Source organism: Phalacrocorax aristotelis, chromosome 16 (assembly GCF_949628215.1).
Source record: "Phalacrocorax aristotelis chromosome 16, bGulAri2.1, whole genome shotgun sequence".
NCBI classification, from domain to species: domain Eukaryota; kingdom Metazoa; phylum Chordata; class Aves; order Suliformes; family Phalacrocoracidae; genus Phalacrocorax; species Phalacrocorax aristotelis.
The window spans coordinates 4470582-4491807 of NC_134291.1; the positions used below are offsets into that span (position 1 = coordinate 4470582).

Genomic DNA, 21226 nt, shown 5'->3' on the forward strand with positions numbered 1-21226 from the left:
AGTTACGCACTGGATGCGGTAAGTCTGCCGAAGTCAACGAGGGTTAGTCTATATTTTCACTGATATAAGTGGAAACAGAAACATCTTCCATTTAACTTAAGACACCCTACAGCAGCTTCGTGTAATTTTTTAACTTTACATTTTGCAGAACTGTATATAAACCTGGTTTATGTCTTTTCTAAGTGGCAGTTGGTATAAACATCGTATCATTGTATAGAATGAAACATGTGAGAAGTTCCCCTTGGAAGTGAGGGGAGGAGGTTATTAGAAACAACCTAATTCAAATTAAAGTGCCTGAAGAGTCACACTTGCTTCAATGCTGAAGTTGGCACAGCTGGTGCAGGGAAGTGTCTAAAGCACGTGTGTGGGTTAAAGTAAGTGCCTGCACTTCCCCAATTTCCTCTGGTACTTCTATAAAAAGGGGGGTTCTCTACCTGGAGGATATTTTCTTTCCTCATCCTCCATGGCAGTCGCACTGTACAAACAGCAGCAAGAACACACAGCACCATATTCTCTACTTTTTCTTAGAATTAAGATTTCTCACATTTCAGTGAAGTACAAAAATAAATTGGAATTCAACTGAACAGGACATCTATTCATGTTCCATGAGCGTTAAAGAGTTGGTGTCTTCTCTTTATCTTCTTTAGCAGGCTGGAAGACTTGCCAGTCAGTATTTCTTACATATTTAGAGATGATGTTGCTGAGTTTGAAGGTTTGAGTCCAGAAAACTGCTGTTGCAGGTCCCTCTTTCTTCTTTGGGTGGTACCTCGGTGACCAGTTACTGCACTAACACAGGCTATTCATAGGCACGGCATTGCTATCATTTTTCACAGGGTGTTGGTTGAAGTACACCACAATAACAAGTCCTGAAGGTATTATACCTCATTAGTTTTATGGTCTTTTGGCAGTATTTGAAGTTTTATTTTGAAGGGGAAGAATATTTTTATTATCATGAAGCTGGGCGCGTGGCTAAAATGCTTCAGCTGGTTCTGGAAGATCACAGCTTGCAGTTCTTTCGCTGAACTCAAGTTAGAAAAGACCTGTTGCTAGTAGAGATGATGTGAGTAACCTTCACTACATAAATATAGCTCTTATAGATGAATTGGCATATTTTTCAAGATCCATTTTCTCTTTGAAAAGCTGCCTTTTCTCCTTCCAGTCTCCAGTGAATTTTGCTGGGGCAGAATAACGCATGTGCATGGGTGAAAAATTGCTGCTCATAAGTGTCTCAACCTAGCTAAATATTTAAACATGTGCAGCTTGCCTATGTATATGCTACTAAAGCAATGGTTTCCTGAATCAGGATTTAACAGATTATTTCTGAGGTTATGCTGGTTTTGGAAGTTAGACTCAGTTACTGCAATATGTGGATCCTTCTGGTTTTATGATTTATTTTTACATAGGATTTCCCTGTGAAGTCGTGCAGTTTTGAAAAGGCCACAGATCCCCACTTCCAAAAAGAGGTTGTAGTGCTTATGTTGGATATTATTAAACCGAACGCAGGGGTCTAATTCCCAGTGTGTTAGATTTGCTGAGTTTCTTATGCAGTGTGGAGAAGGTTGTAGGTGTGTCTGAAGTGGATTCAGAACAGCCAGAATTGCCTGTGCTGGCCGAGAGATGCTCTGACTGTGTGAGTTCAGGGATGCTGCAGGGCAGAGCAGCCCTCGTTCTAGACAAGTGCTTTTCTTTGACCTTGTGCAGGGACTCAGAGCTTCAGGTTTAGAAATTGTATACATAGTGAGAACCTTAAGTTCTCACAGATTTCTGTGGATATCTACAGTCGAAATAGTAGTTAGAAGCCATAATGTCTTAATGCAACAGATACAAAGCATAGAAAATATTTTGTAAGAAATAGGAGTGAGTATTGTTGATCTATTGAATGTGCGTAATACGAAGCGAAGTTAGAGCCTTATTGGGAGATCTGATTAACGCTCTTACTCTTTAATTTTGTGTTATGCTGACATGGTGCTTGAGCTTCGGAGTTACCGCTGTTTGTCACCATGACTTGTTTGTGGCAGCAAAACTCCTCATTTGCTTAGTTTGTAACACTGACTGCTCCATCCGTGCTGGCAGAGGGGTTTGCTGTTCCCTATAGGGATGTCAAAACTGGTGTCTTCCCTTCCTGTAGGAAAGATTGGACCAACTTTCATAACAACTTGCATCAATGATTATTAGGGAAAAAAACCATAGAGAAAACTTCGCTGAAAGTTCCTCTTGGATTGCTGTGTTTTGTCTTATTTTTTTACGAGTGATATGTGCAAAGTTATTGTTACCAATTTAATGGAGTTTGGGGAAAATTATCAAAGATTTTATCTAAATTTTACGAAGTACTGACGGAAATTAGAATTATTACATATTTTTAAAGGCAATATTTCTAAGATGCATTGTTAATGTGATTTTGTGTTTTACACTACTTTTTTCAGAATTTGTAATTCAGAGATTTGAAACCTCATTTAAATCTTAATCATTTTTAGCAGGATGTGTTTTGACAAACAAAGGTGTTTATGTTGAGTGACCCGTGAAACTTTCAAAGATATAAATCACAAGAGCTGCTTAGCAGATCCTTCCCAGCTGGCGCTATAACCTTACTTGGTTTTTGGTATAGCCAAAACTGCTGTTCTGTTTTCAAATTTTAAATTACATTAAGTACAATTCTAGCATCTCTTTCCTCCACTGATTTTCAGCTTTTTGGCAGCTGAAAAATCAACATTTTCTTTTCTGATTCAATTGGCTTCCTTTATATAGTTATTAATTTTTTCTTCGAAATTATAGAAAGACCCTTTTTGCTGCCATGTTTCTATGATGCCGTTACTATTTACTGATGATACATGCCGAGTGCAGGATAGTGCATGTCTACTGTCCTTTTAGGTGTAAATATTCCTGCAGGACAGGATAAGAAAAAGGTGTTTAAAAAAATGTAAAAAGTCTTTTTCATATGTGTAGCAGAATTTACTTCCTCTTAATTCTTTGAACATTTTAGCTGCACTTTGCTTATGGTCAGATTCACATAGCATACTGAAACAGTTTTCTAGAGGTGATTTCTTATTATAGGAATTCATTTAATCAATTCTAGGATAATTATAATAGTCTGGTAATAGGAATGTATGGATACACGAGGCTTAGGCGGATATTCACCCATTTAACGGTGCTTACCTGAACTAGTGAATTGCGAAGCCTCATTCTTTGGGCGCTCCACTGCATGCACGCATCAGAGGTGGCAGCAGAGATCTTAGATGAGTTGCTCAGCGGCAGAAATTCTCCATGGTAGGGAGGACCCATACTGCCTAGGCTTCCTTACACATCTCTAATTTAGGCTGAATCTGGGCCCTAATCCTTGCTCTTTATTGGTGATTTATATTGTTCTAATTGGAGCATTGGTGCCCTGAAGCTCTTTCATACCAGCCTCCACTTGGAAGATCTGAAGCTATTTATTACCTTCTTTCTTATCATTGAATTTTTGAGACTTTGAAAATATTTTAACACACTGGATAGGTTGAACGACTGTCTGAATAGTAACTAATTCAGAGATATGATAAGACCTTCAAACTACCCCTGCTGTGAGAGCTTTGGCTATAGAGCAGGCAGTCAGAAGAAGAAGGAAATGTTGATCAGATTGTTGGCTGGGAGGCAGCGAAAGAACCTACAAAATCAAATCCCACATACAAACCCATCAACAAGTTATTAGGGAGGCTGAAACAAGAGAATGCGGGTAGGAGGGGGAAGCTTTGTAGTGCTCTCCGCTCTGTTTTTTCTCAGACTTTTACAAATTGACGGGCACTTAGTTTTTATTTCTCTGCGTTCTCAGGATCGGTGCAGGTCTTTCCAGTTTTATCTCCTGCACTGTTGAAAAACAAACTGTTTTAACAGATCACTGGGTTCTTGACATGTATCAGGTCCCTTTCATTATCAAACATGTATGTGTGCGTAAAAACGTCTGCTGAGGTACTAGGCTTTTTTTTCCTCCTTGGTATATATCAGCATGAGAAAGTGTATTGTGTGGTAAAAGATTTGCGACAGTGTGCAGAAGACTAGTTTTAGGCTAGTAATAGGCCATTTATATAAAACAAAACTCTAAGAAGAGTTTCATTTCCCCGCCCTGTGAAATATGTTGCGTTACTGTTTCTTGCGCTAGCAGTGAAATTAATTTTTCTAAAATAATTAAATAAGTGATTTTAATTTTGTCTTTTCTTTGTTCTCCCATTCACAATTTTGAAGTGATACAGAATGCAAATCAAATGCTTTCGGTGCACTGGAATGGATTTGGTACTTGGATAATTCCCAAAGACTTGTGATGTGATGGAAGACATGAGGGAGAGATTTAGTGTAAAGTTTGCTTTGATTTCCTAAAGAAAACATTCTGCTATTGCAGTTGTTAATCAAATAATCAGAATGTGTAGTCTAAGATCTGATTTGATTTTTCTCTTTACCTACTCTAAAAGTTAAAAGCCTATAGGGGAAAAAACCACACAAAAGAAATACCATTCATATTGAAATAATTGCAACAAGTTTGCATGTATATTTAATATTTCTGCTGTGGATCTTTAGAATGTCCATTAGCACACAGCTGAACTTTTAAAATTCAAAAGCGATCTCCTTACCTACCGATCTATGCTTGTTTTTCTTTCGTTTAACTGAGGTTCGTATGTCCCCCCGCTGCCACGTTACATACGAGTTTTATAACATGAACATTTATTTGAAAAGGAGAATCAGTGAACATTAGTAGGTGGGATATGGTATGCTTCTGGATAAACCTGAACGCTCAGAAATAGTTTGTGTTTATCTCTCAGAATACCTGCATTTTAAAATTCGCTGAAGTTGAAATTTGCCGGGAGGTTTATTCACGTATCAATTGAACATTAATTTTAGAGGGTGGTATGTGGAAAAGTTTCATGTGTTGCTTTTTAGGTGAATTTGTTTTCCACTTTCCTAGCAGGTTTTAGAGAAGCAAACAGCTGATTGCTTTGTTAATTGTGGACATAGCATCATGCACTTTAAAAGGCAGGATAGTTTTGTTTTGGGTTTTTTGGTTTTTGTTTGCTACACACAGTGTAGGGAGATGAAATTGGAGCAGATGTCATCAGGAAGATGGAAGAGAGGAAAAGGTTATGCTGCTGTTGGCTGAGTGTTTTACTGTACTTCCCCAGAGCTGGCACTCCTTACCGCTGAAGCAGATGTTCCTCAGGGGTATAACAATGTGAATCCAAAGAAGAGAGGATTTTCAAGACCATTGCAGGGCTAGCATGATCATCTTCATGCTGTATGTGTAGTAATCTATTAAATATTATTTAATAAGTTACAAACATAGCTGATGTTTTTATAGACAGAAAATTATTAATACTTTCAAATAATCTTCTGAACACTACAGATTTGGTAACTCTCTGTAAGAGTAGAATTGTCCCGTCATTGTAAAATGGACGTTCATGTCATCTTTTGTTTTGCATAGATCTTTGAGATGAAAATCACTGTGTAAATACATATTTTGTTGTAATAACTTAGAATATTTCGGTTATGTTACCTTCATTTGGGTACTGTCTCAAAATCTAAACAACCTATTCAGTCTTCATCTTGTGAAAATAATAAAGGACATGTCCAAAAATCAAATGGAAAGATCATTTTGAAGACTTGAGCACCAGTCAGTGTTGCTTCTTAGCAGATTTCTTGTTTGTTCTAACCACAATTTAGTATCTGCTAACAAGACTTTAAGCATATTGTTTTCTTTCTTCTGTGGTAAAAACTCAGCCTAAACAGCAAGCCAAGTAGACAACCTCTTGGTACAGAGTGCTTCATTTTACTGGATGGAGTAATTCTTCCATTTTAAATGCTTGACTCTTTAAATACTGGAAACTCTCCAAGAATTAGACTTGTTAAGGCATGGATGTTACAAAGACCACTTTTAGCAGCTTACAGACAAGAAAAAAAGATGTAAGACATGCTAAAATCATACAGGCTATTCGCTTTGCATGCATCTGTTCTTTTGGTTTCAGCAGTAGGTTAATTCATCGTCATTAGTAGATAAAGGCTCTGAAAAAGACTAGAAGAATGGTGCTTGCTATTGGGTTTTACTAGGAGCATTCAACTACAAAAAAAAAAAAAAGAGATTCAGCAGTATAGTCAGCTCTTAATTATCCAGCACAGTGAGGCTGGCATGGGCTAGCTCACATAAAGCAAAAACACAGCTAATTCAATACATATGTATTACACTGTAAAACCATAGTTAATATATTTACCTTTGTAAACTTGCAAAAAGATTTCCTTTCAGCAGCAGATTTTTTTTTTTAAAAAAAAGGGTAGTCAGCATGCAGCTTGATATAAGAAGTCTTTGCCCTGCATGTCATTCTGTGTGGCGCTCTGTTGTAGCCAGAGCTGTCAGGAGCAGGTGAGGCCATGTTGATACACACAGTCTTACTCATTTCAGATGGTGATTTCACATCCAACAGTGTAGAGACTTGATGTTAAAATTTTATATAACATAGGGAATACTATTTGTATAGAATTTTGTGTTTTGGTATAATGGTCAAATACCTATAAAAGGGACTATCATGTTTTTCTTAAAGTGAATGAGCTGGTGAAAAGCACTAAGGATGTAATAAGCTGTGAGGGACAAGCGAGTTCGTTATGGCAGTTCAAGCAAATTCAGCTTGTTTCTCCCAGCACTGCTGCTCTCCCCACTTTCCTCCCATTACTGTCCTCTGCTTACAGCCTGAGAACTGGAAGTGCTGGGATGTAGGGAAGTGGGGAGCAGGGATTTGTATGAGATTCACTTGTGATGTCCATTGAGATTTCGGTATGCTTTCAAAAGCATTAAAATATACCATAAATGTTTTAATGAACATTTTCTCTTTTCAATCTGCATAAAAAGATAAAAAGCAAACATCAGCTTTTCATGTAATAACATTTATGTCTCGGTTAACCTTCTAGGCTTTCAGGAAAACAGCCTATGTATGAAAGCAAATGCTTTCAAGTGTTAGTGTTTAGCCTATATAACTAGGATTCTAACAACTTTGCAGAATCTTTTTTTCTGATTTTTTGTTTGTTTGTTTGTGGGGTTTTTTTGTGTGGTTGTGTTTTTGTGTGGTTTTTTTTTTTTATGTATATTCCTGGCACTCCATAACTCATGTAATATTTTGTTACGACGGTATTCTGTTCTATACTTTTGACCGACTGCACCTTTAAATAGGCTTAAAACTTTTTACATATATTTCAGATAAGTTAACTGTCAATCATAGAATGGCTGTGTGGGTAAAAGTGTCAAAGACAAATTATTATTACTACAGCTTGTACACAGATTTGACTGTACTTGTTTGGAAGACTGACCAAAGAGAGAGGTCACTTACAGGGTTATAAAAGGGTTATTAAAGTTGTTTTTTTGTTGGGTTTTTAATAGTATCTTAACTTGAACCTCAATTAAGTTTTGAAATGTTGGGAGGGATTGTACTCAGAGGTGCCAGAGAACATCTCCCCAGTGATGGACATACTCTGCGGCTATATACTGAAAAGGAAACTAGCTGTACAATCTACTTAGTTTTTACAGAAAATAAACAATATAGGTCCATTCAAACAGTGGTAGGAAACACCAGATAGAAAAACCGATAGAGCAGCTGAGACAGCATCACCTTGCAGCTGCTCTCGTTGGTTCTATTCTTGCAGAGAATTTCCTTGTGTTTCCTGCAGCCTGAAACATTTCAGCCTTCATTAAGGCTTCAAATCCTGAGGAAATGATGGGGAGCTGTAGGTCGTAATTTTTCCAGGAGCAGGACTGGAATGCCTTCTCGGAGATGCTGAATGCTCTCTGCTTTCACTGGCATTAGCAATTCTCAGGATTCTTGAATTCTTTTTGGTTAGTTTGGTTGCTAAGTAGACTTTGGGATTGTGAAGGTTAAGTAATGCTGATTTTTAGTCAAGCCTGTACCAGAATTACTGTGTATATATCAGCCTTTCAGTATGGAGAGTCATGGCGTGTTTTATTTCTGAAATGTGCTTTATGCTGTGCCAGATCCCAGCTTCTTCAGAGCAGGGATTTTCAGCTAATGTTGAAGCATACAATGATTAGGTGATACAGGCAATTATTTATATAGGCATAGGAAGGGTAAAGCAGTTCAGTATGATATAAACTAACTGAATGTAATCCATACCAGATTGGGTGTTTAGGTTCCTCAAAGCTTAATAAAGTTTGTAGTAATTCTTTTTTAATAAAAATCTTATTTGCTGAATACTTTTTTTGAAGCAGGATAAGGAGTCTTTCCTTCCCTTCCCTGCCTTCCATGCCTCTTCTGTCACACTAATACACCCACCGTATTCTGGATGTAAACCTGGTAATCCTTAGTAGTGAGGTCCTGGTACGTTCACTGCTGAATTAATGCACTGGTATCTTAACACATGGCTTTTCCTAAGCCAGGAGTGATGTCCTTTAGCCTATGGTCTGCCTACAGCTCACAAAATCATTGTGGCCCTCTGCCATGTCATGGGTTTTGTTGTTTTCTTTTCTTTTTCACCTTCTAAAGTGTTAACGTGTGACCCTGGGTATTGGAAAGCTTTATTTATCATAACGTAGGAGATTGTTTCTAATCCTGGATCTGTGTGGATATAATTTTCACAAATGCTATAGCATAAGTAGAATTAAATGTGTGGTGTATTTTGGGGAATTAGCTTGTTACATTGGAAAGCAATCTGGGCCCTTGATTAAATACGCTGCTCTTGTGAAGTCACTGGTTTCCTCTCTGTATTCTGCTTGACACAATGTGATAAGGCTGTTTCACCATCTGCATGTATTCTTTTGGCACATTGCTGTTAGATTTTGATTTGCTGGTTCAGGAAATAGAACTTTCCGTGAAGAGTTACTATAAACACATGAATGCCTTTCTCAGTATTGGAACTTACATTTCATATTGTATGCTGACATGCTCTGAAGTGAGCATCAGTGGGGACCAGGATTACATGTGCTGTTGACAGCTTTGAACCACAACAAATGAAAGTCACTTTATCAACTCTTTATATTCTTTAGATTTATTTTCAGAGAACCTCTGTAATAGTTGACTAATTCGATAGCCAGTTAGCAAGAACAAACCAGAGCAAATCAGCTTCAATGACTTGATACTTGATACTTGGAATAAAACCAGATGACAATAAAAGTTCTAAATAATTTAACAAATATGGTGCTGAAATAGCAGCCTGTCTCCATCACCTGGAAACTGATGGATCCCAGTTTGGTTATGACAGCACTGTGTTCTTCATGCATTCTAAATCCGAACAGGTTTGTACCTTCATGTACAAGCCCTGTACTTAGGTTTTAATGAGTTGGTTTCATTCAAATGGATTATATTTAGATGACCTTTACAGTATACAGTGTACTGTAATTAATGACAACTATAATTAAGCATTAATTTTCCAATACAGCCGTGTGTGAAAGGTTCACAGGTCCAAACTGCTTTCCAGTATACTGGATTAATCCCTCGAGGAGGACTGAAAACCCATTGAGGTTCCAAGGTGATTCAGGACCTTTGTTGGGCAGAGCCAGAGAATGTTTCCAAGAAAACTAAACGTAGCAGTTACAGAACTGCATCATAACTCAGATTTGGCTTTTGATTGATTTTCAGATTCAGGTTAGCATGTGCTCTTTGTTTTTCTTGGTCCAGTCCATGCAATCTAAAAGATTTATGGATAAAATTTTGAGTGGCAATCTCACACAGTGAGCAGTTGCGATTTTAATCACAGAGTCGTCCAGTTTGACCATTTTTTTTAACACCTTGGCAAGTGCCTACAAGAGTAGGCAAAAAAGAAATCCAGAGGAGACTTTCCCATCTGACTAAACCAAGCTGAAATCTGGGATTTCCAAACTGCAGAAGGTTGAGGTTGGGGTTTTTTGTTTGTTTGGTTGGGTTTTTGTTTGGTTTGGTTTTTTTTTTTGGCTTGAAGGTGGAATTCCAAAAGCTCTCCAAGGTAGCTTTCAAAAGTTTGGCAGATGCAGCAGTGTTTCAGTTCAGTTGTTGGGAGTTCAGTGTTTGCCCTGAGCCAGTTCTCCTCCCATCACTGGAAGTATTCAGACAGAGGGTGCAGTTTTATATTACAGCTGGACTGATTAACTGTGGGCAGTGACCAAAAAGGGAGGTCTTGTTTTCTTCTCCCAAGCTTGTTCCTTCCCCATCCAGTATGTCAGCAGTATTGCTAGTCTGACCCCACAGTGAACCCATTCAGAGAATTAAGGCTATAGAAAACTGACACTAAAAAAAAAAAATCGCTTTCTTGCTGATGTAGTGCTCTGATGTAGCTGACTGTGGGGTCAGGTGAGTGCCAATGCTGTTGTAAGTGGCTGGGATGCATAGCCAGGGGCAGGAGGAGTGGGAGAGCCCTTAAATGAATATAGATGTACTGTAAATCTAGATTTTGAGCATACAGTTTCCCCTGTCAGGTTAAGGACTATTTATGCATTGTCTATACTGCTGCTGAAAAGAACAGTCTTGCTGTCCTGTCTGTGTTTGGTGCCCTGTTTTCCTGCATCCTCCTTAGTGGTAACACTAGTGTGTTTGTGGTTAGTTGGATCAGGGAGCAGATCCAGCTGAAAACTAAGCTAACAGAAAAAGATAGTTTCAGCTTCACAGGTGTTGTTGTTAGCATAGCAAGGGACAAGGTAGCATGAATTTGTCCTTTGTGACTGCAGCACAAATTTAAATTTCCTGAAGTTTATTTTGATGTCACATTATAAATACTCATACAGAAAAAAGCTTTCTTACCAATTCATTTATTCTTAGCTGATGTAATGCTCCATGTTCAAAGCCTTTCTTGAAGGGAAGACCCTTGAAAACCCTGAAATCATATGTGGCAATCCAGCCACCTCATCATCAGTCTCAGTTTCCTCCATGTGATTCCCCTCTAGTATCTTTTCTGAGTTGGGCAGCGTGTCATAGAGCACTGTTTGATTTAGGAAGGACATCAATGTATGCACTGTGTAATGGTTTGCCATAGAATCATCATCATGTCATCATCATCTGTGTTAACAGGAGTGACATTTTGATGGTTTTTTTTCTGTTTCATATTTGTTCTATTTGCTTTCATTTAAATATATGCGTCAATGGAACACAGATTATCTAAGGTATTTAGGATGTGTGCTCTTGCACGTGAGCATGACTAATTGCGTTGAGCTACATCTTTAAGTGCGTTTATGTTGTCTGATGAGCCTCGCTGCACTGAGGAAATGGCATTCTAGCCTCTCCAAATAGATTTCACGTATTCCAATAGGCTCAAGACTTTCTTTTGAAGATTTTCTTTCATTCAGAAATGAGATTCAATGCAATGCATTCTAGCCTAGCTTTTCTCCCTACTGTTGTTTTCTTTTGGGATTACTGTTTGGTCATTGTTCGGTTCAGGCCATACTCAATTGCCCCTGTAATTAGTGTGGAGCTAATAACTGTGTACTGACTAACCATGCTGCTCTGGTTTTCTGGGATTGTTTTGACTCTTTCAGCTCCCACTGACTTTTTGCGGGAGTTTTTGACATTTAGCACCTCTGAGGCTGGTGTATTTCAGTTATGAACAAGCTGCTAATGTGTTAAGTCATAGCCACTAAATTACAGGATTATTCTGACTAAATATGGCTGTCTAAAATTTAAGTGTCTATATTGTGATGAGTCACCTTAGGACCCCTTTATGGACAGTGGAGTTCCATCATTATGTTCCTGGAGTTCGCATGCAGCGTGTTTAACCCTAAGGTGGATGCCTGTGTTTGGTCAAGTGGTTCATGCCATAAGAAAAGTGGCATGAAGAAAAGATTAGATTTCTAATCTAATTTGCTTGGAGAGATGGTCTAAGTGTCTGTATAGAACTGAGTGTGTAAAATTTGGGCTTTAAATCCATGTTCATCTGTGGAAATTGAAGTTGCCAGCCATAAGAAGAGTTTAAGGAGCTCCATCCTAGGTTGAAATTAAGAGGAATGCCTTTAAAATGTAAATGCTTAGGTGCACGTGATAAAATCTACATTCAAGTATCAATGCTTAAAAATTTCAACTATACAGCAGTATTAATATTACCACTATAGCATGCTATGAAATCACCTGCTCATGAGACTAGCACTTCCATTAGTGTTTGAAGACTGGCAGTAATTGTGAGGTTTCATTCTTCTGCCCCTGTAAACCAGGCTGTGCTCTTTATTTCCTGCGTAGTTCGTGGAAGCAGGCACATGCTCCTGTCTTAACTTTGCACACTCTGTTTGACAATTTCAGTCTCTTGTTTGGCTAGATGCTTCATCTTGTAATGAAAGAACCAGTTTACCTTCTGTAATCCAGATTCTTCTGGTTTATCTCATAGTTGTGTTTACAACAAGTTTGTTTAAAGCTGCAAAGAACCATTTGTGTAGTTCTTGGCTGTCCCTAGTCAAGGGGATGAAATTAATAGCCACTCCCTTTTCAGTCCCTAAAGCATTTTCTTTCCAACAACCTTTTAAGGTAGGTACCTCTGGGTAGCAAATCCATAGTGCTCTGGTAATGTTTAAAATAAATTGCATCTTACTTGTCCAAGCTTGATTAAAATTAAAGTGTCTTTGGCAGAAATAAAAGGTCTATGTAAGTTCCTCCTTAATATATGTATAAGGAATATAAAATGGAAGATCAACACGCAACAATTGTAGGGTTAAGTTTAAGAATTTTTAAGATTCTTCTCAATTCATTCACTTCAATGTCAACATCGCCATTACTAATAGAAATGTAATTTCCAGTATACCTCTCTAAATTTGAAATAAAGTTTGAAGTACTCTGCGTGTGTTGCAACTTATGATAAAAGAGAAGGTTATGGAATAGGAAGTAGATTCGTCTGTTGGGTTGTGACACCTCAAAGGTGCTGGTATACACTGCATTTCAAACACTAAGCATGTGCTAAATTTTAAGCACTTGCATTTCTCAGTGCTTAACTTTGCTGAAGGTGAAGTATAACTATTAGCAGGATTTCAGGTGAATGCATAAGGTCTATGTTGTTCCCCAAGAGATGCTGGTTTTGACATTCTGTTAATTAAGACTGGCTTTTTCACCTTTTTCCTAGGTGTTTACCTCCCATGGACCTACTGTGATCATGCCAACCTGGTTCTGTTCTCGAGAATGGTTTTTTCATGTGGGAAAATTTGATGAAGGTGGAAGGGTGAGTGCCATGGATGACAAATAGTCCAGGAACCATCTCTTTACCTAATAGCCCCTGACAGCCTTAAACCCATTATTAAGAAGCAGTAGGCAAAGGGGTACAGGTAAAAACTGAGGTCTAAAAAAAAATCTGGGTCATACCGTATACGTGGGGTTTTTTTAAATAACAGTTGTTAACCAAGTACAGTTGTTTTGGGGTAACTCTGGTGATTGAAGGACAGAACTGAGATGGAGTTCATAGATAAATCTAACACATCTGTTAGATATGTCAGCATACCTGGAAAAATTAAAGGAGGATTCAGCCATTCAAGCTCCTTTTCAGTCCCTGAAATAGATGCAGCAGATCTGAAAGCTAACAAAAGTTAGCTCATAGCTTCATTAAGAACCATCCCTGAAGGGTAAGGTAGATTTGGTGAAAGAGATTGGAAGGGAAGGACGGTGCAGGAAGGCAAAGAGATGGTAATAGGTTCTCCTAAGGGGAAACGGTGAAGAAAGAAGGGAAGAGGGGGTCACATTTTGCCATAAAACTGCTATTATTATCCACTTGTCTCATATCCACTTGTCAGTCTTAGTTCTCAGGCTTGTCCCTGGAAGATATTAAGTAGCTTTTCCTCAAGGATCAGGACTGAGAGGTTACAAGAGAAACGACTGCTACCTGAGAAGCGTTCCTCTGCTCACAGTTAGGTGTTTTCCTGTATGAGTTCAATTTGGTTGCTTTAGGCTCATCAGCATGTTTATGGAATAAAATGCAGGGATGTCTATTGGCGGTATTTATTGTGGTAGGGGTAGAAATACGTTGGCAAATAGATCTAATTCCAATGCATTTTAATCCATTCTGTGTGTTTTGGACTTGAGGGGTTTTGCTTCACCTGGTTTTGGTGAGATTTTAGGGCTAGAATGGGTGGTTCTGATTTTTTTTTAAAAGACTTCATTAATAGTACTCTGAAAAAATCTGCTAGGGCAAATCCTACTTTATTATTTAAGCTACAACATATTATGATTATTATTGCTCTAAATGGAGCCATCCTGTGCCATGCAGCATGTATGTTTGCATACAGACGTACACACACCTTATATCTATGTATGAGGATATCCGAAGATTATTCTTTGGGCTGCCAACAAAATTATAATTTAAGGAGACAGTGGACAGAGAACAGAATTGTGCAGAGCGGTGAAAAGATTTGCCCTTAATTACACGGCGGGTGAGGGGAAGAGCTGGGAATGGTGCCTGGCTCCCAATACAATCCACATTTGCTGACCCATGCTTTTTATTTCTTTTTTTAATTATTATTCCTTATCGTTGTATTTTCATTCTCTGAAGAATGTTTGACTTAACTTCTTGAGCATTGTTAGTAAGCTCAATAAAGCAAGCAAGCAAGCTCAAACATGACAACAACAATAGAACAGCAAGCCTACTGATAAAGTTCAAAAGGTTAAGTTAAACAGACTATTGTTCTACGCTTTTTGCTTTGAGTTTTGGTTTGGTTTTTTTCTCTTTGTTCTGGTTTTGGGTTTGGTTTTTTTTTTTGTTTTGCTTTATATTTATAATTGTGTAGGGACTATCCCACTGGTTATTCAGATGTAATATGCTGACAAACCTTAATCCTAATGATTTTTCAGCCACAATGCATGATACGTCCTTCTAGTTTTGCCCCTGTTGTGAAGTGTCCAACATGTCAAAACTCACGCACTGGCTGATACAGGGGACCTTCAAAAAATACCCTATGAACAAAGGTGATGACAGATCTGAACAAAGCAAATGAACACAAGGAATTAAGTCAAACCTTTGTCATATGTGGGTTTAGAGAACACAAAATCAAATCCTAAAACTTTGAGCATTTAGCACTGTATTTAGCATTGGTTGAACTCCTTTATTTTCTTTTTAAAATAATTCCTTTGAGGCAAAGAAAGATGTTGTCTGTGTATCAGTAGAGTTATAAACTAGCACTGAGTACTCTTAAGGAGTGTGTACGTTCTGACCTGACCCATGATCTGGCGTTGTTGATTTGACCACTTCCATCTCCATTTCTGGGTTAGTATTTAACAGTGCGACCTGTAAATGTCATATTGCTGCAAGTCAACACAGAAACAGGCCAACAAATCTCCACGTTTCAGGCGTCTCCATTTGCTAAACTGTTTCCCTGCCAAAAAGCTGCATTTCTCATTTGGAATTAAATCCAAGCACCTGTTCTTCATAATTCAGTGCTTAGAACAAATCGAAGATAATTCTTCCATGGAAGAAATTGTGATCTGATGTTTATGTTAATAGTATGGGTGGACTGATAGAATAGAAATATATAAGTTAGGATGTATTTTTTTTAATTACAGGTAGGTACGCAAGTATGCATGTATCTCTCTGTCCATCCAGGCTTCATGTGAAAGAGATTTTTAAAAAATATTTATAAAAATATTTTAGAAATAAATATTTCTTTCTGGTCAAGATCTGCAGTTGTTGGAAATGTATTCCTTTTATGTAATCACTGTGGCAATGTCCAACAAAATCCTAAATAGCCACTTCATAAATAGTGGCTAAGAACCTGACAGGTTTGCTTTATGCACTAATTAACTAAAATGGTAGAGGTGTTGTTTACGCAAACTCTGATATATGATAATTAAAGCAGAAGTATTTTAAAATAATTTATTTTAGCAAGCTCTAATGGTATGCTGAGACTAAGATAATGCAATAGAGATGGTCACAAGCCCATAAAGTAACATTTTTTTAATAGTATCCGCTGCTGGGAGGAGAGTCGCATGAACCATATTTCTGACTTAATTTTTTAGGAACTTAAAGGGAAATAATTTTCCTGTTATCCAGCCAATTCAGATAAAGAGTGTAGTACTTTCTGATTGAAGAAGTGGCAGGACTTCACTAAACCCTTCAGAACTCATGCTTGAAAATTAGTGTGTGATGTTATCTGCATGATTAGTGTTGCTCCTATGCTTTTTGGTGTCTTCTAACAGCTAGCATCATCGTTTAAAAGTCTTAACTATCCAAAAGCATCACAAAAAATTATGCTGAGGAAATAGTGTATATGGTCTTGTATAATACGAAAAGTAGATTTCGAAGCTATGTCATGTTAAAGTAGGGAACTTAGGAAATCATGCGCAGTGGTGGGCGTGGTGTCTGTTACTAGCTAAGCAAAGTTGTTGCTTCATAGGTTTGACCGTGCGCTTCAATTTGCGTGCAAAGCCAACATTTTGCAATTGTAGCCGACTGACCTCGTGTACTTCTACCAAAATGTATTCTTCGGGTGGACAACAGATTCTGTCTGCTGTTGATGTCCAGATGGAGATCACTGGGAAGGCGTGCTGTAATGGCTCTAAGCTAAAAGAACTGGCTTGTTGTTTTAGATAAATGCTGTAAGAAATCTTGTGTACATTAAGAACTGTATTAATGAGCATTGCTAACCTGCAACCTCCACTCCCTGCAGATGTGGCAAGTTGGATAGTCTTGGCTTTATTCAAGCAGTATTATTCTTGACATCACAACTGTAATACGCCACACTTCCTTCTTCCTCTAGAGTTTTACCGCAACTTGCTCCCGAATTTCCTGTCACCTCTGTATTTAACCTTCCTTTTTAAGTGTATGAAAACTAAAAATGGGATGACAGCCTTAAAGTTCTGAACTAATCTCAAAATGTAAACAGGGGGAAATTATTCTTAATGAGGCCCAGATGGAATAGCATATTATAAGCCACTGGCCTTTCTGAACACTAACTGTGGCTCCAAACTAAGTGTCTGGAGCTCGGTTTTGATCTATTTTTGTGATAAAAGGTCACAAAAACCATGAATTGATGAGGTGTCAAAGTATCCTTTGGTGCACAGGAGACTGTAGCACAAACTGCAAAGCTCTAAGATACCTTTGTAGGCTACTAGGTGCTAACTAATGCATTTTTCCATTTTTCTCTGCCAGAGCATACATATGTCATTCCCTCCAGAAAGGCAAGCAGTTACAGTAATGCCTGAGAGGTAAAAGGCTAAGTAGGAACTTGGTTTTTTGGAACATGAATTAAAATATGGTCAGTCTGTCAAATAACCTATCAAGGTGCTCTGGGGAAAAATTTGGATAAAACACAGGCACTAATGTTTCTGGCTTGGTGCAGTTAAGGCTGAACAGAGATTAGTATTTGATCTAAATAGGACAGAAAAGGTGGTGGAGCCAATGCTTAATTGCACTTCATAAGCTGTTTGAAAATTCACCCCATACCCTATTTCTAATGACATTTTTTGCTAGTCTGTTATTAAATATCATTTAGATTTGACCATCTCCCTCCCATTTGACTTCCCCATCAACTTGGTTTAACTGAATTTCTCTGTGCTGATACATTTGGATGGAAGCGATGATCTGGAGTTTCCTCTAACCTGTGATTTCACAAACAATGAAGGAAATGTTACAGGCTTCAGGTCTTAAAATCAAACTAAAATGATGTAAAGACATGAATTGGAGGGGAGCCCAAGAATGAAGTGACAGATCTGCAGAAAAAGAGTTAAGAGTATCTTGGCTAATCCTGAAGAGAAGCTACTCTATAAGTTAGCTTGTGGTTAGTCTGCTTGCATACCTCTGGTGACTATCCTAAAGGAAGTTAAACGAAGGAGTAGTTTCAATTAACAATAATTCCTCCTTGAAATAAGTAATTTCAATGAGAAGTTGTTCGTTACAACAGAAAAATACAATCGACATTTAATATAAAACTTGTCTTTAGGGAAAGACGAAAGGGTGGATAATTCTTGATAAGTTACTTTAGTTCCTAATTTTTTCACCTTTACATTGAAATTGGAGGAGAGCTGCAATTTTTTATTTAACTTTAGCTTCCAGCAGCTTTGTAGCTGTTCCCCGTTAGCAGCACACTTTGAACAGCAGTTATTGGTGGGTAAGAGAGTTTAATGCCTGGCAGAACAGCATTTGTTTCCAAGGCAGGAGTACTTCCTTTAAAATGGGGAGTCCTTTGTGTTCATTTCCATGCAACCAACCCCTCTGTACGTGTTGTTTCTGTAAGTCCAAGATTTAGCTCAAGACTTTGAGGAAATGCGCTTGGGCAGCTGTTGGCGTAGGTACTAAAAAAGAAAAATAAGTACTTTGACTTTTTTACTCAACATCTTTGTTGCTAAATGACTCTGAGTTTAGGGTTTTTTTTTTTCCTGTTTAATCTCAGGTGGTGTAAAATACACCATTTGATCTGCTTTTTATGCAACTCTAGCATAATATTAACAGTGAAATGTTTTTCTTATTTAATGAATGTTCTAAAATGTGCTGTCTGAAATGAGTTAGTTTAAAAAATAGCAATGAAACAAACTCCTTCCAAAGTCCTGTAAGAAACAGGTTAGTATGAAATCAAAAGCTACTTCCTTTTGATTCATTCTTTCCATTCACCAATTTGGGCTCCTCTGAGGAATTAAAGCAATTTGGGTTATTCTGTCTAACAACTACCCTGATGTTGCTGTCTGGTTTGCAAAAGGTGTACCACGTTATAGCCTGATTTTCCTTGATGCCTCTGATCACGAGGAAGGGCTAAGCTTTCCCACACCTGAAGGGTTTTGTCACGTGTGGCTAGATTTACTCCCCTTGTCTTCTTTGTCATCGCTTTTTGTTGTAAATGACTGTATCCTTGATATAGAAAACATTCAGTGTTAGATTTCTGATTTTCACTAGTTAGACTGCTCTGCATAGGCTGAATCTCCGCTGGGTTTGCTCACAAGGATCTGCCACCTCTGCTGGAGTGCCTGTCAGCTGGAAGGGGCAGGGGAAGCGTGACTGAGAGGAGGCTGAATGGGTGAGGTGAGATCCATCCAATGCATGAGATGGATGAGGAAGTTGGGACAGATCGATTCTGCCACAGAATCAATCTCCTTTATTAGGTTTAGCAGTAGAAGGCAGCTCTTCTATAGTGCTTATGCCTGTACAACCTAATGTATGTCCAAGTGACCAAAAAACCAACTTCTGTCAGCCTGAAGTTCTGCAGTAGTTACTCTTGGTCATCCCAGGGCTACAGCATGATCTCTCACCAGGTGTCACTAGTCACAGCATTGCAGAGGGCCACTCTTTCATTAGAAGTCCTCCAAAAATTGCTGATTAGTATCTTCATCCCTACTGCTGCTCCTCAACACTACTGATGCAAAAATTGTAGCCAGAATTGCTTGTGGTAGTGGTAGGTGGCTTGCACCGCGTTGCCCAAGTACATATGTTGAGGACACTGTAGCTGGAGTACTGTTCCATGCACCGTGATCTGCTAGGGGTGAGAAGCAGCGAGCGAAGAGAAGGTGACGGGAACAATCGTGGAATATTTGGTCCCTGAACAAGGAATTACTTGAATTCAAGTTAGGTTCTGCTTGACATCCCATTGTGTATAGAAAATCAGTCCCCTCATCTGTGCAGGCAACCGTCCAGAGGTCCCTTCCAGCCCTGACCATTCTGTGATTCTTTGCGTGTGATTCTGTGATACTTGCCCAAAATACTAGGTAAACACAAATCCTTCACCTGTTTAGTAGTGATGTGTTAAAGTGAACGATGATTTTGCACGTGGCTAGTGCATGCTGGTCAGAACAGCGCAGGCTGTGTTTGTCGGTAGGAGGTGCTCATCAGCTGCTTGAGTGAGGCAGGCCAAGGAGTTTGTCCCTTAGCGCAGCAGAGCATGTAGGGTTGGGGTTTGCCTATAATGTGGAAAATTCTGTATGTAATCCAGTAACATGTAAACCATGCAATTTAATTGTATTTATTAGTGCTGAAAGCTATTTATGTGGTAGCCTATTGCTGAAATGCTGGATCGTTAATTGATACTTTTAGCTACGGGTATTAATTTTCCCAAAATACATTAAAATGTCCCTTTAGTGTTCAAACAGCTTTTTCCCTGAAAGTTGTGTTGTTTGACAAAGAGTCCTGGTGTTTAAAATGCCATCTGGATCCAATAATCTGTCTCAATTGGGAAGAAACTCTTGCATTGCAACAAACTTGCACGCTCAAGAGCCATAGGAAGTCCCATCCCTGCAGGATCTATAACACAGTCAACATCTTTCCTCCCCTGAAAAACGCATGGCAGTGCTGCTCCTTTGTAACATGAGAGGCCACTGCTGAGCAATACAAGGCACCTGCTCACTCCAAGGGTGAGTGTACTTCATTTCAAAGTGTTTCTGCCAGTTGAAGTAGAGCACGAGAGCACTCCAGAACCAAACAGCATTCTGCAAGGTCCTTTAACTTCTGCAGTAACTCTCTTTTTTTATATACATATTAACAGTTATCTTGAATAATGTAAATGCTTATCCAAAAGAAAATGACTTGCAGGTACGTATGTGATGCAACCATAGATCTGAATCAAAATATGACCGCCGCAGTACAGCGATGAGTGCTACAAAATCTGTCCCTGCCTGACAGTCTAGTGTGTGGCTGGAAAAGAGAAAAAGGTTTAAACTTTGCTGCTGACTCTCAGTATTTCCATCAAAGTCCAGAATAAGAAAATGATAGAAAGGGCTACAACATAAATGGAAAGAATTTGAGTTTGTGTTTTTCTTGTATTCTTGATGACTGTGGTTGCTGTCTGCTGTTCCAACTTCCCCCAGATTTCTTTTGTGGCTTTCAAAGTAGGTTCATATAAAGCATAAATTGTATGAAGTTCTCTGAAAGTTTTCTTCTGCATTGGAGCTCTTAAACTCAAAGTCAGACAAATATCTACGAAGACAAACAATAGCTACAGATAAGCTCCCCTTAGCTTATCAGATCAGAATCCATTTAATTCTGAATCTGGGAGTGTGGCCCAATTCAGCGCCTTAAATCAATCTGTTATATAGTGAAGTCTGGAGCTGCGAAGTACAGAGCTTGATTTGGTTCTGATTTCTCCCAAGATACATATGTTCAGTTGAGTGTTTTGGATTTGGTTTCCAGGGTTCAAAGCTTTTTTTGTCTCATTTCTCTCCCCCAGCAGCCCCCCTTGGCTGCTCGGCCCAGACCGTGTCTGACATGAACACTCAGTGTGGTCACTGAACTGTACTGCTCTTGTAACTAGAAGGCCAGAAGAAACCACAGCGGGATTGTGTGTCCAGCACTTTAATTATAGAATCTTGGTTTCTTAATTATGGAAGAAACTCAGAAGCTGTGGTAATGGGGAAAAAATTTGTGT

The 21226-nt window shown here is 38.6% G+C and overlaps 1 protein-coding gene across 6 annotated transcripts in view; it reads left to right on the plus strand.

The window, feature by feature from the left end:
• The window catches only part of QTGAL (queuosine-tRNA galactosyltransferase), a 136645-nt gene that overhangs the window by 80925 nt on the left and 34494 nt on the right, over positions 1 to 21226 (plus strand). For all 6 annotated transcript variants that reach the window (XR_012663303.1, XR_012663304.1, XM_075111048.1 and 3 more), the window contains exon 7: positions 13024 to 13119. Coding sequence is in view for 4 of the 6 variants with exons in the window: in XM_075111048.1 (XP_074967149.1) it covers positions 13024 to 13119 (96 nt within the window). In the remaining 2 variants the exon portion in view is untranslated. The remainder of the gene's footprint in view (positions 1 to 13023; positions 13120 to 21226) is intronic.